We start from the raw sequence: 16,750 nt of genomic DNA, 5'->3' as shown, positions 1-16,750 counted from the left end.
CAGGGGTGCCCCCCTTGGGACCCAGGGGGGGGGGGGGGGGGTGAGGAGGGGTCCTAATGGGGCCTAAATTGTACATTTTTATCTTCTTCTTGAGAACCCCATGACCCATTTTCACCAAACTTGGCAGGTAGCATCCCTAGGGGGTTAGGATCTCAATTTGTTAAAATGGGCACCATGCCCCGCCCAGGGGGCCCCCAGGGGGCCCAAACCCCCCAAATGAAGGAATCTGTAAAAATCTTCTTCTCTAGAACCAGAAGTGATAGAGCTAAGTTAATACTATGAGTTAGTACATTGATGACTGTAGTTTCAAGTTTGTTCATGGCAGAATCAGGAGTGCCCCCCTTGGGACCCAGGGGAGGGGGGTGGGGAAGGGTTCTAATGGGGCCTAAATTGTACATTTTCATCTTCTTCTTGAGAACTCCATGACCCATTTTCACCAAACTTGGCAGGTAGCATCCCTAGGGGGTTAGGAACTCCATTTGTTAAAATGGGCACCATGACCCACCCAGGGGGCCCCCAGGGGGCCCAAACCCCCCAAAATTAAGGAATCCGCAAAAATCTTCTTCTCTAGAACCAGAAGTGATAGAGCTAGGTTAATACTATGAGTTAGCACATTGATGACTGTAGTTTCAAGTTTGTTCATGGCAGAATCAGGGGTGCCCCCCTTGGGACCCGGGGGGGGGGGGGGGGGGGGGGGGTGAGGAGGGGTCCTAATGGGGCCTAAATTGTACATTTTTATCTTCTTCTTGAGAACCCCATGACCCATTTTCACCAAACTTGGCAGGTAGCATCCCTAGGGGGTTAGGATCTCAATTTGTTAAAATGGGCACCATGCCCCAGGGGGCCCCCAGGGGGCCCAAACCCCCCAAATGAAGGAATCTTTAAAAATCTTCTCTAGAATCAGAAGTTATAGAGCTGAGATAATACTACTGTATGAGTGAGTACATTAATGACTGTAGTTTCAAGTTTGTTCATAGGAGATCCAGGGGTGCCCCTCTTGGGGGTAGGGGGGGGGGATGGTTGGAAGGGTCCAAATGGGGGCCTGAATTGTACATTTTCATCTTCTTCCTGAAAACCTCATGATGGATTTTTGTCAAACTTGGCAGGTAGCATCCCTAGGTGGTCAGGATCTCAATTTATCAAACTGGGCACCATGCCCCACCCAGAGGGCCCCAGGGGGCCCCAATTCCCCCAAATTAAGGAATCTTGAAAAAATTGGGCCCTTATTGTACATTTTCATCTTCCACTTGAGAATGCCTCATCAAATTTTGGTAGAGCTGTGAATAATTTAGATTAGTGACTGCGTGAAAGGTGAACTTGCGATACTCAGGTGAGCGCTAGACCCACGGGTCTCTTGTTTATGATATGTGCATCATCTAAGATCGAGGAACATGTGCTTCAATTGTTGGACAGAGCATGGAACTTTGTCTATTTGCTGGTAGTGCATTATGAACCACTAGGACTGTAAGGATGAATTTACCCTTGATTTATAGTGTGGGGTCAGCTACACAAAACGTCTCATATTAGAGAATCTCTACAATTTTATGTTTGCTGATTTGGGTTATGATTTATGTTATGATTTACTATCACTGCCACTGAAATATGCAGAGCAATTGATAGTGTTTATTCATCAGCAGGCCTTTAAGAAATGTCACAGTAGAATGGGTTTGCATATTCTCTCAGCAGTTGCTCAATTGCATGGGAGTAGACACATGTGTCCAAGCTTGATGCATTGTCATGTATTTCAAAACTTTAGTGCTCTAGGATGTGAGGACAGAAAATATGTCACTTAGGTGGATGTTTTATTTCATTTTTTTTATTTGCAAGAAGAATGTCTGCTCACTCGCAATTCAACCTCCCTTCCACTGCCAAATCCCTTTCCCAAGTCACCACCATCGCCACCACCAGAGCAATCTCACATTCCCAACCTACCCACTCATTTTACACCACCACTTCACCCGTTATAATCCTTGCTATATCAAATTAGAAAAAAAAAATAAGCAAACAGATGAATGGATCAATTGATGAATAGCTGGTACAATGCATATTTGTAATAATATTATATGATATCTAATATGATATGATATGATACGATATGGTATGATACGATGTATTATGATATAATGGTATAGAAAAATGGCTGAATAATTGAAATAAAGTATGCTAAAGCCTCAGAAACAAGAATTAGTTCTCACTCAACATTCACTTCATATACACCTTGAAACACATTCTTTGACACTGGCACTCCCAGTCATATTTGGAGTTGGCACTGCACATGACATGCAAAGTGTCCATATGTCTGGTTTTCACACCTCTATTCCTTCTTTCTGGCAAAGTTATGATTGGGTAAGAGGTTGAAAGCTTGGGTTGAATGCACATGTTGACATGCATTTCTTTAGTGGATATCTGTTGGGTAGGAGATGATTCCCAGGCATTCACAAGTCAAAATCTGCATTGCATATAATTGCTTGTACAGCTGTATATATATGAATGTATGTGTTTGTAATTTAAGTATATTCATGTATCATAATTGTTTAATTTTTGCTTGCAGTATTCAAAGTGATATTGAGGGAGTGTACTACAGAGTGTTAAATATATATGATGGTATATTGTGGTGTACGTTCCTCTGGGAGAGATGTACTGTAAGAGTGGAAGTTGTGCTTGCAGTATGGAATGTTTAATCTCTTTGATTTTGTGGAATTAAAAATATGTGAAATTTATTTTTTCTCGACTCGAGTGAAAAACTACTCACACAAAAGTTCTGCTTTTATGGTGTACTCTTGTATGCAGTGAGGTAGAAAAAATATTAAAGTCCATATTTTAGACATATGCAAAATCTTGCAAATATCAAAAAGGTTGTGCCTGTTGGAACATTCTTAGGTCATCTATTTTCTCTTTTAATGAAGACAGTTGTTACTATTGAGTTTGGAGGGCATGCAGTGTTCATTGTCCTACACCTTCTCCTTAAATGCTGCTTCTACATCTGAGTTTGACATTGCAGTTCTGATAGTGAATCCAAACACCAATCAGTTACCTCTCCACAATAATGACACATACAGACCTAATGACTTCTTATCATTTTAAAGGGCACTCTTGTCAATCCAGAATACATTCAAATTCAACTTTTGACATCTCACACAGACAACGTGATCAAGGTGTGGCGTGTCTTCCCATTTGCTGAGGAGGCGCTGACGCCACTCATGTCCATCTACTGCGCCCACACACCCCTCCACATGACGGTCATGAAGACGACGCTCTGCGTGGCATTCCAGGATCCTAACACGGCGACGTACAGTCTGGTGCACTACAACCTCGTCAACAAAAGTGAGCAAAGTGCTTTAGAGTCACAGCTGGCTAGAGATGATGATGATGTCTTTCATGTCTTGCAATGATAGTAGAGCCACACTGTTACACAGCTACTGAGTACCTCCACTAATTACTAACCCCTAGCTGTACTATAAGCAATGACTTACTGAAAGTATAAATCTGTAAATGATTACGCGGTTATTTCACAAGGGGTATGTGTGACCTTTGTTGGACTTGGGTTAATGGCTGGCTATTCATACCCCTGTGGGTAGCCACTTGTACCATTTGTATTTTAAGGCGGTTTACCAATTCCGTATGGGCAGTGATGGCCATCCATAGGTTGAATGTAATTCAAGTCTAACATGAATTTGAGTGTATTTTTGTGAAATACTCCCTGAGCTAATAGCCCATATCCAAAGGACCCTAGAATTGAGCCACCTTAACCTTTTTTTGGTGTTGTTGTGGAGCCTAATGATGCATAGCTATTTCAATTATCACTTCATAAAGGTTGAAAGTGATGCTTAGAGTATCTGAGAATCTAACCCACTATTTGAAAGTACACTCACACCTTTTACATTCTGCATCATTGACATACGGTACATTTAGGTACTGAGATTGTTGATGGAGTGATAAGACCACCAGGTACGATGTCTTCCTTTTTCCCTGTAATAATTTTCTTTGTTTTGTTTTTTCCATTGTGATAGGTCGTAATGATCACAGTCCTGATGAAGACCACATTGACAACATCACAGGGCTCGCGTGCAACTCCCGCATGAAGATCTTTGCATCCTCCAGCACAGATGGCACCATCAAAATATGGGATGACTACAATAGGCTCATCAGGTAAAAAATTTTTACTGTCACTATCTTCAGCACATTCAATTCTTACAAAGTGGGGAGGAGAGTAAGCAAACAAAGAATTGAGATATCAGGGGTGCAAGGGTTTGTGATTTTTCCGTCTTATGATAATAGACTCTTGAAAAGAAGATACAGGTGAATGCTGTAAGTGGTACGTAGTCAAATGATGATGTTGTAGAGTAATGTATATTTTAAACCCTTACATTGGGATCAGAAAATCCCTTGGAGGTAATGATAATTTCATTTATAACACCCAAATAGATCCTTGTCATTTGATTGGTCATTTGACATTGATCATTTGCCCCATTTTACGATTACATTATTATTTATGCAGTTGTTGCTCTATTTACTGTGCAATCTGGGATCCATACGATTTGCTCCATTGCACGCACGCCATGAGCCCGGCACACTACGTATGTAAAACACTTGCATTTGCAGTGTGCATGCGATATTGACGGACAGTGTGCTAGCGTATAGCACTCAGCACTCTCATGATCTCATATCTCGCACATTCTCTCTTGTTTCTAAATTCATCAAACATGAAATGACAAGGATCTATTTTTAGGTGTTATATACAACAAATAATAAATGTTTTTCATTCTTGCAATGGACAGAATATTTCAATCAGTGAAAGACTAAATTATTGATCCATTCAACGAGGTGCAGCGAAGTTGAATCGATCATTTCATCTTTCACCTCATGAAATATTCTGTCCATTGCACGTGCAAACATTCATTATTTGTACAATGTAAACAGCACAGACCTCACAATGTGAACTAAATGTCTCCTCTCTGTTTTTATGCCTCCGCCACGAAGTGGTGCCGGAGGCATTATGTTTTCGGGTTGCCCGTCCGTCCGTCCGTCCGTCCATCCGTCCGTCCGTCCCGAAAGGTCAAGGTCAAATACATGAAATTTTACTATTTCCACCATATCTATGCAATGCCAGAAGATATTTTCATGAAACTTATTGTATACATGTATTACCCAATTCAGATTCTCTGGTGAAAGTTTGGGTCATGAGGTCGAAGGTCAAAAGGTCAAGTAAAAATATTAAAACTTCTCCTTTTTTTTCCTGTACCTTGGAAATTGTTCAAAGTATCTTCATGGAACATAGTATATATACATGTACTGACTGGCAGTGATTATCCAGAGAATGTAGGATTCATGTGGTCAAAGGTCAGGGGTCAAAGGTCAAGGGCAACACTTCAAAATTTTATTATTTCCTTCATGTTTATGCAACACTTGGTGTATGCATGTATAACCTAATAGAGATTCTCTGGAAAGTTTTTTTTTTCTTTTGTTTCTGCCTCAAAGGTCAAAAGGTCAAAGATCAAGTGAAAGTGCTGAACTGATTTTTTCCTCCATATCTCGGAAGTGGCTCAAGTTATCTTGAAACGTACTACATCTATTGTATTTATGTTTGTTCTGCCTGACAGTGATTATCTTATGAATTTTAGGGTCAAAGGCCAGATGAAACTGGTAATAATTTACTATTCAATACAGAAATTGCACTTTTTGTCCATACCTTGAAAATTACTAAATGCATAAACATATGAATTTGTCAAAGTCAAGTTAAAGTCCTTAAATCCCAAATACATGCTCTCCTATTCATCCAATTAAACCTAGGTCAAGGAAGGTGAACATTCAACACATTTGTGACAAACTGGTCATTTTAATATTTTGCCAATTTTGTGAAAATGTAATCACACATTGTCCACATGTACTATCTAGACCTATTAGGAGAATCATGCATTATGGTGGAGGCATACCAGTCGCCATAGCGACATTTCTAGTTGTTTTTACTTCTCCTGTTACATTTGTAGGAGCATCAAGTTGAACGCTGAGCCACTTGGTATCGATTTCTGTAGTCAGCGGGGAGATCTTCTCGTTGGCATCGGCAACCACATCCACAAGATCAGCCATGACAGCTGTGAGTATCTTGATGGGCGTGGCTAGACTTAATGTGATGAAGCTGATGACAGCAAAACAAAGAGTGTTGTCCAATGACATTTCTCTGTATCCCTCTAGAAGCCACATAAAAATGTTAAAGAAGTTTCTGTACAAAAACCATCTAGGTTTGACGGTGTTTGTGCCACATTCAAGTGGAGTGCAAATTGTTTTGTAGTTAGAGTTAATCTATGTAATCCCCTTTTCCACTGCATAATTTTCTATAAAGACACAACAGCAGTCACTGGACTAGGACTTGCTTATCTATAGCACTGCTAAAATCATATGCTTGTTATCCAAGAATGATTGCCATTTATTGCATCCTCTTTAGTCTGTTGACCTTGAATATTTGATTGATCTTCACCAGTAACAACAATATTCATGTGTGTATGATGTGCTAAGCTATTACAAAAATTACATACATGTTGCAACTTTACAATGAGATGTAAATTTTGCCTGTTGATTTCAACCTGCAGACATGCCACGGGTCTACCTGCGCAAGATGGTGTCAATGGTCTTTCCTGAGGTCCCCACTGAGACCCCCCTGGCCTATGAAGAGGAAGGCCTGAGGGCCCTGTCGCCTCTCAGTCACAAGAGACTCAGAGCGGCTCACTCCTCGCTCTTCAAGTGAGTATGTGTTTCTACCTTTAGAGAATACAGTGATATAACATTCGCTGTAGAGAATAGACAGCCAAACAGCCATCACAAAGAGGGTCACTATTCAGAGGGTATGATGTTTAAAATCCAAAACATCACAGCTGCAAAGCTCATCTCTCATCATTTTTTAAATGCGTTTTTCTGAGAACTGCAAGTTTCACAAAGAAATGGCGTGAAATATCACTGCAACAACCAACAAAGAATGTTCCGAGTGTAATTTGTTTCACCTTCCAACAATATTTTTTGCTATTTTTTTCCTGCAGGTTTGAACGCTTCCTTGACACACTGACAGAGGAGGAGTCTGAGCAGATAACAAGGGAACGGGAAGAAAAAGAGGAGGTAAGCGAATTGTATCCTCTCAAAAACAAACAACAAGCAAGGGAGATCACTGAAGTTCTGTACCTGGTACACAATAGGGGAGGGGAGGAGGCGAACATGATTTCATTTTATAGTCAGGAGCTGCTGTTTAAGAGAACAATAACTATGCTAGCTGGATTAGTTTGTTGCACAAAATATAGAGGAGTGATAATTGCCGTGAGGCATAAGACCCTTAGGTGTACTATAAATTCTGTAAAAACAAATTTTTGCATGCATTAAACTTTTGTGAAGTGCACGTGAAGCTGAGATTCATGAAAATAAAACGCACGCAAAAGTTTTTGTCCACAAAATGCATTGAACACCAGTGGCCAATTTGCAAAAGAAAAGGTATTTCGGTTCCAATTTGCAAAAGTTTGATGCTGTGAATATTTCTGGCTTTACAAGTATAACATTTAAGTAAAGTACAGTTTGTGGGATGGCCACAACTCTATGTATATGTGTGTATGTGCAAGATCACACTCATTGCTTTGAGCGCTGTGTACACCTGGTATAAACATTTTGCATAAGTCATGTATTTGAACAGGGCAGATATTGAGGATCCATATCTGATCATCACAAAGTGCATATCATACTTTTACCCATTGTCATTGTTTTCTCCCCCCCCCCCCCCGCCCTCTGTCATCAGGCATATGCCTTGCTTGCAGCCAGAGAGGAGGAGCTACGCAAGCTGCGAGACGGTGAGTTTGAGTTCACCAAGCTCCACGCCATCCAGAAGGGCTCTTCTGCCGCCAACCGGGTGAAGGTCTCGGCGTTCCGCGGCTACTGGGACAAGGTCCACCTGGAGACGGAGAGGCCCAGCATTCCAGACTATGATGACTGGGATCTGGACCGGCCCGTGGTGGACTACGACCCCCAGAAAGTGTGGATGAAGGAGCGCGAGCCCGTCGGCTTCTTTCCAGATCCCAAGCTGGCCAGGAAGCCACACCGGCGGCACAGAGTGCTGGACCCACTCTACGTGAGATTATCTCAGATCCTCTTCCCCCCAATCTTCTCAGTCTCTCCTTCTTTTTCTCTTCTTGTTCTGGTCCCACTGCTTGTTTTAATCCTGAAGATTATTTCAGATTTTTATCATGACCCCCCTCTCCTCCTCCCTCCCCTCCTCTTCGCCCTCTCCCTTGCCCCTCCTCACATTTTCCTCCACCCTTCCGCCTCGTCCTCTCCCGTCCCTCTCCTTCTTCCCCTTCCATCCCTTCCATCTTTTCCATTGTGCTCCAGCACATGTAGAGAGAGGATGCACTTGGAAATACAGTTAGCTCTGCTTAAGTCAAATCTCTTTGGACTGAAGAAAAAAAAAAATTAACCTATAATAGAAAATTTCATTTATTCAGGATGAAAAATAAGAGGAAATAAAAGAATTGGTGCTGAAAAACCTGTTCGACTTTAATAGGAGATACTGTACTTCTGTGACTTCGACTTATACAGAGTCTACTGTATACGTGGTACAATTCCTGATGAAGTATGTTTGATGTTGGCTTATGCTTGCTAATGTTGTGTGTTGTAGTAAGCAACCTGCTTCATAGAAAAGAAAAGACAAGCTCGTAAATTTCAGCTGAAGGAGGTATTCAATAAAATGTATCATTAATTCCTTTTTCCTTTATATGATGAGCCACTAATGGAATATCATGGGAATATTGAATTATATGCTTAGTACAGGAAAATTCACATTGAGTGTTCATTCTGATATTAACTCCTGTGTCCAGAGTCAGTTTATAGACTGATTCTGTGACGCGCTATGTGTATTTTTGGCATGGGCAGCGACATTAACGAGGTGTCTCAGCCGAACCCCCCCCCTCTCTCCCCCACCCCCTTCTGCGCGCGGAATGAAAAACTGATGCATGGTTGCTTCAGCCAATGGGCGTCTCGTACTGAGTGCGCGAATGCTTGCTTAGTGCGCGAACCTTTGTTACATGTGCGCGATAAACATGTTGACCGTGGGGTGGGGGAGAGGAGGGGGGTCGGCTAAGACACCTCATGGCTGCGCCCAGTGCCACAAAATGTCTGCTGCCCTCAACGAACCCGAATCGGTCTATACAGATACTATGCATTTTGTAAGTTTTCAATATCATTTTCTTTTTAAGATCTATATTTACATTTACATCACTCAGATGGGCAAATTGGAAATGGGCACCAACACCATCGATGATGAAGGTGATGAAGATGAGACAAAGGATGAACGTGAGGAGAAGCCAGAGAAGGAGGCAGACAAAAAGCCAGCTGAAGTGGCCGAGGTGGATGGAGGTACAGGAGACCAAGGGGAAGTTAAAACAGATGGGGACAGCAAACTGGTCAGCGATGGACAAGACACTGAGGATGAGAAGGAAGAAGCGAAGAGGGAACAGAAGAGCAGAGTGCTGCCGGAGGACAAGGAATTCCCCCTGCCCATCCACCCCAGGGGCTTCATCCCCAACTCTGTCCTGGTCCGTCTCATCTGGCCCCCTGAGGAGACTGCCAAGATGACAGAGGACAGATACCGCCCCCCTCAGCTCGATGAAGACCAGCTGGCTCAGATTGAACTCCACAGACAGGTGAGATTCCTAGGTGTCGACTGCAGGGCAGTGGGGGCATTGTCCTTGTTGTGCTTCCATCAATTTTTATGTAGCTTGTAGGCTAGGAATTACACCCTGTGGAACAAGGGCTTCTATGAAGACTATGGAACACTAACATTTGGCTACATTTGTAAATTCTGTACAAAACTTCTCTCACATGTTCTGATAAAGAGCATGTTGTCCACTGAAAGCTGTATTAATTTTGTCTCTAAACAAATGATTGTGTACAACATGGTCACATGCAAACAGACTTTATTTATCCTCGTCAAGATTGTATTTTGTGCTATACTGTGTAAAAGAACATGCACAAAATGTAACCTCTAGAGTTTGTGATATTTCATGTACATATATTTTGGTTGTGTGTGGACTTGTCTTCAACAGTTTACCTTTTTCTTAATGTTTGTAATTTGTAAGTCTATAACACATTTAGACATGACATGAATTAGTAATGTGTACTTCTAAACATTAACAACAATGATTTTTTTTATATGCTTTACAACTAGCTCATTTAATCTGTATGATTTAAGTTTGCATAAGTTTGAAGTGATAGATTTACCAACTGATTGATTTCAGGGTATATGTGGCATTACAAGAATATGTTGTTTGATCCTTTGTGATCTTGACTGACAGGAGTAGTGTGATTTGTTATATAACCAACTCTTCCTATCTTGTCTTTGCCAAATGTCACTGTCGTTTCTTCAGATGACGATGGAATCCCCAGAGGTGAAAAAAACAACTGCACAAAAAACTGTTGCATCATTCTTGCAGTTTTAATTTCCACTGTTTCCCTGTCGTTCTGGCACGGTTTATGCATGCACATCACCTAAATCTGCATTTCTTTCTCTTTGCATTGAGCCTATTGTTGTTTTTTTCTGTTTTTTGTTTCTTTTGTTTGTCTTTTTTTAAAACATTTCCTTTGATTATGATGGTCTTGCATGGAAATCTGCACACTGACAGCATGGAGCTAGCCACCTACTTGTTTGTAGGCCACACATTCAATTTTGTCTGTACATAATTTGTAAATCAGGGCTTTGGTAAGAAGGTGAAATTGGGTCCAGTGAAGTGTCAAGTCAAGTAAACTTTTACTTCATTCTGTGTAAGTGGGATACAGTAATAACCTTTGGTAAGTCAGTAAAGAGGCAGAATCTGTACTTCCATTCTGCATTGAAAAGATAAACATTAACTTTTTCGCTGCATAGGCCTACCAGTTTGTTTTCACTTGAAGAGGAAGGTTTACACCGCTGTCATTTTATTTTATAGTAGGTACCCTTTGCACAGCCCCACACAAACTTGCATTTTCAATACCAATTCAGGCTAATGAAATTGTTTATTTTCAGTATGGTGCTCTGACAAGAAATTATATTTGATTTGACGAAAAGAATAAGAAAGCATATATTTTTTTTTTAAATGTTTCTAGGGCAAAGCAATGAAAACTTTTTTTTAAATTATGTATTTCAACATTAATACCAATATGAAATGCTGCAAGAAAATCATTTCCTTCAGGTGCAATTATATTTCAGTTGGTTTTCTTCTACCCGCTGCCTTTGAGAGTGCATGGGGCCCACAATCATGGCACTAAGTTTTCAGTCACTACAGAATACGCTTTGCAGTGGTTTGGCGGCACTCTTCCCTAGCTGCCTCTTCACACTCCTCCCTCTGTCTGTCTGTCTGTCTGTCTGTCTGTATTCAGAAGAAGCTCAGATCCAAAACCGCACTGCTTTTCAGCGCGAGATACGGGCTGAGAAAATATGAGAGGAGCGATCAGTACTCCCGGTTTTGGAGGGGATCTGCCCGTAACGTATGTTCAAAGTCGAACCAGAATTTGTGTACCATCGCCAACATGGTGTTCCACTCATGTATTCTCCATTGGTTTCATGCCATGACAATTAGGGTGATGATGTGCTTGCTCATGAATTATTCATCAACAGAAACCAGATCCAAGACTGTCAAATTCTATTGAGTCATTTATTTACAAAACAGAGACACAGTCTTTCCTTGTCAAAAGAAAGATCTCACTGAAACATCACATGTTCAGTGGTCGGGTCTCCCACAGCATGTTAATTTCACTTGATGTTGGATATTTCACAATATCATGATTTCTTATTTCAGGTATTTTACAAAAATCAAAATATCTGTCGACATGATCAAAACATTGACAAGAAAAACAAAAGAAGCAAAAGTACCTACAGTATGTCAAACAGAAATGTAATTCATCGATCAGATATGGATAGCAAGTGCAGAGTCTGGATGTATTTGATTTTGACTATTGCTCTTATTGATATTGAAAATCAAGATTTACCAGCGAAAGTTTCAGCAGCCTTATTTCTAATATTCTGTAAGTTCCATCACTGGATACATCTACTCACCTTTCAAACGATGCCATTAGAAAAAAAAAAGTGAAAATATTTTGAGCTGCATCACCGAGTCCTGTGTCACATCTTTCATCTGTGCAAGACATCATAAGAAGTATTGCTTGTGAAGATGTAAAAAAGTGGTAAAATGACTGTCCCATTGAGTGTTTCGTCCATCAGGCTTGATGTGAACATTGCACCTCACACACAGCACATGGGCACATCATCATGCACACTGCATGTTTCTCCCCCAAAGCACTCTTCCACAATCCCACACATACAATATGGTGTAATGGCTGATGTCTTTGTCACAAGTCCATCACCAAACAAAAAATAGAATGTGTGTTTGTCATGCACTGTCCTACAGTTATGCATACAGGGTGTGTTTTGTCATGTAAAATTTGAGTCGGAAATTTGGAAACTGCAGAGCTGTCATGTTTCATTTTCCAGCAGAGTTTCTGTGCAACTGAGCAGTCTGCAGTTAAAGGTTTTGTACATTCCATGATGTGTTGTGGATTCAGCAAGTGTGAGGATGATAATGAATCATATTTGTTTATGATTATTAAAAAGAGAAAAGAAAGAAAAAAATAAAATAAAATCAGCACTTGCAGTCCATGGAAAACTTTCCACCACCTCTTAGCAATCTTTCCATCTCAAAATTCACTTGTGCACCTGGGGCATTTGACTAAGAATACAGCATTTCTCATAAGAGTTTCAGGCAAGAGTGCCAGCATTGAGGGGTGAACCAGATTAAGTTGAATGCTTCTACACCAAGGATGCCATAGTGCCTTTATCTTTCCTTCATTGTTGTTGTTTTTTTTTTAGCTTCTGAGAAGTTGAGAACTTATGTCTTTTAAATCCAGTATGTTGCAACTACAATGAGATATAGTTCTTTCAGAGCTCTCTTGTGATAACATGAAAACTATCAAAGTTGCCCCAAGGATGAGGTTTATTACAAAAGTACTTGCATAATCTGTACAGACAACGTTAGGTATAAATCACTTATTCTCAAATGCCCAATGTGGATCCTGGAAATCTCGAAAGATTTGTATCCCCCCCACCCCCTCTATTTCCTATTTCTTAAAATGAATGATATTTCTCTACAAAGCATGCATCTTTTGGGTGACTTTGGTGCGGTATCTCTTTCTGATGTTGTTCTCATCCTTTCATAATACTTTACGTACACTGTATATTGGAGGTTGTCTTTCTCTGAAGAGGTCATATGTAACATTTTCTCTAACTTTTGATCCAACATTTTGCGTCAATTGATGCTACATTGCAAATCCCAGATTTCGTCTGGATATTAGTACTTCTTAACAAAAACCTGAAGTAGATCAATGTGAAATATGAAGAAAGCCAAGAAGTTTCATTTGAAATTTTTTATTGCCAAATTCCTTATTACAAGGGGAAAAAGACGTGGAAATGATTATTTTATCCCACTTTATTAAGAGGTTCACTCAAAGATAGTAGAATAATACAGAGGGTGGGCAACTGTGTTTGTTTTGTTTGTTTGTTGGCTTGTTTTCTGGTGACATCACTTTTTGGACCAAGCAAGTCGAAATAAGAAACACTAGTTTTTTGTTTTTTGTTTGTTTCTGTTTACCGCTTCCGATTACTTCACAAATATGCCATGGTACCAAAATGTAGGTTTGATTTATCCAATTTATTCCAAAATTGATAGTGCTGTCAATCTTCATATTCATCACTGCAAAAACTGCTCTGTTTGTTTGTTTTTTCATCAAAACATTACAATGTTATTGTTTATTGCATGTTATTTTGTCAAGATGTCAGGTCAGTTACTAAAAGCACATACCCAATTCACCGTGAATGCTGAGTGCATATCTGTTGGTGGGAATACAGCATCTGATTAGAGTTCATAATCCAGTCTATTGAGTGATGTCACAAACTGAAAAATGTACAGACTCTTCCAGTCCGTGGAGAGTGAATGTTTCCACCCTCAATCACTTTTTTTTTTTGTCTCTCCTTAATCCCATTGTGTCATCCAATTTGTAAATATGTGTGATTGTATTCAGTTAAATCCCGCTCATCCTGTTTGTATATCCATGCAAACAAGTGGTGAAGTGAGAATAAGTTCAGCCGCAGTGTGATGCTGCTTTCATACTGTGCATTTACTGTGTAGAATCTGCTCATTACGTTTTTCTTCCTCCATTTTTTTTTTCCTCTTACTTTTTCACAAAATTGCTTTCATTGGATCAGCGAGTCATTGTCTGGTCTGAAGAAGATGAGGTATACTGTTTTGAATTTTTGATTCTCCTGATTTTTAGATGATAACGTCTCTGCCCTCTATGATTTGTAAATGATGATTGAATATTTCAGTTGTGCCCTACAGCTGTAACGCAAGGTTGCATGCTGCTCGACTAATATACATATCTCTGAATACAAAATTGATCATCACATTTAAAATCTGAGATGAAATAGAGCTAGAGACTGGTGATAGGAGATTGAAGGAACACTACTGTTATGTAAATGAATACATGCATGCAATATTTAATGAATATATATGTAATGCTTTGTAGTCATACTTAAACGCAAATATTTGGCAGTTTTCTTCAGATGAATAATAAGTAAAATGATTATTATCCTCAGTTTGCATAATATAAACTGTGCTTTGTTTGATCTTTGGACTTTAGAGGACAAATGGCTATAATTTGATAGTTGTGTTAATGGAATTTGTACTGACTCAACAGCTTGGCTGTATGATGTCTCAATGCAAATCCACTTTCTGCAGTGGGTTTGATGTTAATTCTTTTATCTGATTCTTTAATTGACCAAGCATTTGCAAATGATTTGTGACGATAATTGACATTTGATAGAGTCTAGAGTGCCTGGCTATTTTTAATGAGCTAATATTTTGCTTAATTTATAGCATAAAATAGCAGATTAATTATTAATGCTTGTTCTTACCTTTGGAGTGTTTTAACATGTCCTAACACAATCCTAATTACAGGTACTTTAATGTAGATATTAAACATGTTGAGAAATTGTGATAAATGAAACCATATTTCATTTAGGTCATAAATGTTCAGCTGATTTCCATGGTAAACAAAATCACATGCACACAATTCAAAGAATGGCACATACACAATAGTGTTTGAGTGTGTGTACACATACTTTGTGTATTCATGTAGCATGCATGTATGTCAATTTTGACCTTTCCCACCTCATGTGAGTAAAAAAAAGAATTGTCAAAAGTCAGGATTTTCTTCTCCAGCAGAAGACGAAAATTGTGAGCAGAGAGGGCAAATTTCGCGTAAGTCAAAGAGCTTTGGTTCGGTGGTCCCAATGGTTTGGACTTACATGGGAGTTTACTGTCTGGGAAAAGAAGAAATCAACTTCCTTCAAATACTTTTCAGAGGGTTATCTATGCTAATGAGGGACAGGTGCTCTTTGCTCGTGTTTGGTGAGGGTCTTTGTATTTTTCTTGCTTCAAACAGATTTTCCAGTAATGGATGTTTAATTCTGACAAGTAAAAAGTTTTTTTTTTTCTTGTTTCAGAGGATAAGTCGATAATTGTGCAGGTCATCCATTATCATCAAAGTAGAAATCCAGTAATGACCTACTAAATGTCTTTAGGAAAGTCTAGTGCAGTGGATTTGATTTAAAATGGCTGTCTCAGTACACCAAGGTTTTGCATTGTGGTGTGTTAACCTGTTGAAAAAAAAAAAAAAAAATTTTTAATGACACACTTTTGCCGTAGAACCCTAGCACGAGTACACTAAGCTCTAAATTGGTTGGAATTAACTTACAAATGAGATTTTAATTAATCAACTTGATTGAAATCAATGTAGTTCTAATCATTAAATTCTTTTTTTTAGTACAAGTCAGAGTGAGACAAATAATAGTTTCTACTCTTAAACTGAACTGAATCACCCTTTCCTCGTCAGTTTGAAATGTGTCACCCACACAGTTTCCAGTGTCCTTCAAACCTGCACTTTTTCCTCGCCTAGTCAAATGTTAACTGATATATAACACCTCTTTCTTTTTTTAACTTCCTCACTTCCACATCCTACCCCCCCCCCCCCAGTATAACAGCTGCTAAGTTCCACTTTTCTTGTGTGCATGAGCATGAAGAATGCAATCTCTAAAAATCGTTTTGCCTGATGAGCTCACATACACAATAACCGTTAAGCGGTAATGGCATGGCGTGAATAGCACGCAGGCATGAATTATACTGACACCAGTGTTACTTTATTGGTTTATTGGCCGCTACTCTGAGATCATAGTTTTGGATTTTTCCGATGTCCTTGTATGCAACCAGGATTTGCCCACGGCCGATGGTGATCAGGCAGAGGTAAAATATATAACTCACCGGTTGAAAAATTTGTCTTTCCATGTACAGCACTAAACTATATTGTCACTCACAGATGAACACAATCCTACTTGCATGGAGAGCATTGTAATACTGAAAAGAACACTTAGCTTTATAGTCTTGATAACTGTCTGCACAGCTTTGCTGCTTAGTATTGATCTTTTTATTTGTGAAGCATGAAGAAAGCCCAAGATGTGCCCTCTATCAAAAGCCATGCTTGTGACCCACAGTGTAAGTCATTTATTCATGCTTCACCCACATCAGGAAAGATTGGGAATTGGTTCGTTTAAATCTTGTTTATCACCTCAAGGCAGTTAAAAAAAATCAACAAACTTATTTCTCGGAAATTGACTTTTGTAAGGTTTTAATACAATGAG

At 39.6% G+C, this 16,750-nt stretch overlaps 1 protein-coding gene across 1 annotated transcript in view; it reads left to right on the top strand.

The window, feature by feature from the left end:
* The window catches only part of LOC139726925 (uncharacterized), a 48,123-nt gene that overhangs the window by 10,000 nt on the left and 21,373 nt on the right, over window positions 1-16,750 (top strand). The window contains exons 12-20 of the mRNA XM_071637913.1: window positions 3,142-3,324; window positions 4,011-4,149; window positions 5,988-6,094; window positions 6,588-6,738; window positions 7,032-7,107; window positions 7,772-8,085; window positions 9,425-9,671; window positions 10,395-10,415; window positions 14,261-14,290. Of these exons, the coding sequence (XP_071494014.1) occupies window positions 3,142-3,324; window positions 4,011-4,149; window positions 5,988-6,094; window positions 6,588-6,738; window positions 7,032-7,107; window positions 7,772-8,085; window positions 9,425-9,671; window positions 10,395-10,415; window positions 14,261-14,290 (1,268 nt within the window). The remainder of the gene's footprint in view (window positions 1-3,141; window positions 3,325-4,010; window positions 4,150-5,987; window positions 6,095-6,587; window positions 6,739-7,031; window positions 7,108-7,771; window positions 8,086-9,424; window positions 9,672-10,394; window positions 10,416-14,260; window positions 14,291-16,750) is intronic.

The sequence above is a fragment of the Diadema antillarum genome, unplaced genomic scaffold, assembly GCF_040938485.1.
Source record: "Diadema antillarum isolate AM-2024a unplaced genomic scaffold, OU_Dant_1.0 seq00000105_RagTag, whole genome shotgun sequence".
Lineage (NCBI taxonomy): Eukaryota > Metazoa > Echinodermata > Echinoidea > Diadematoida > Diadematidae > Diadema > Diadema antillarum.
This window is presented reverse-complemented; position numbering and strand designations above follow the sequence as displayed.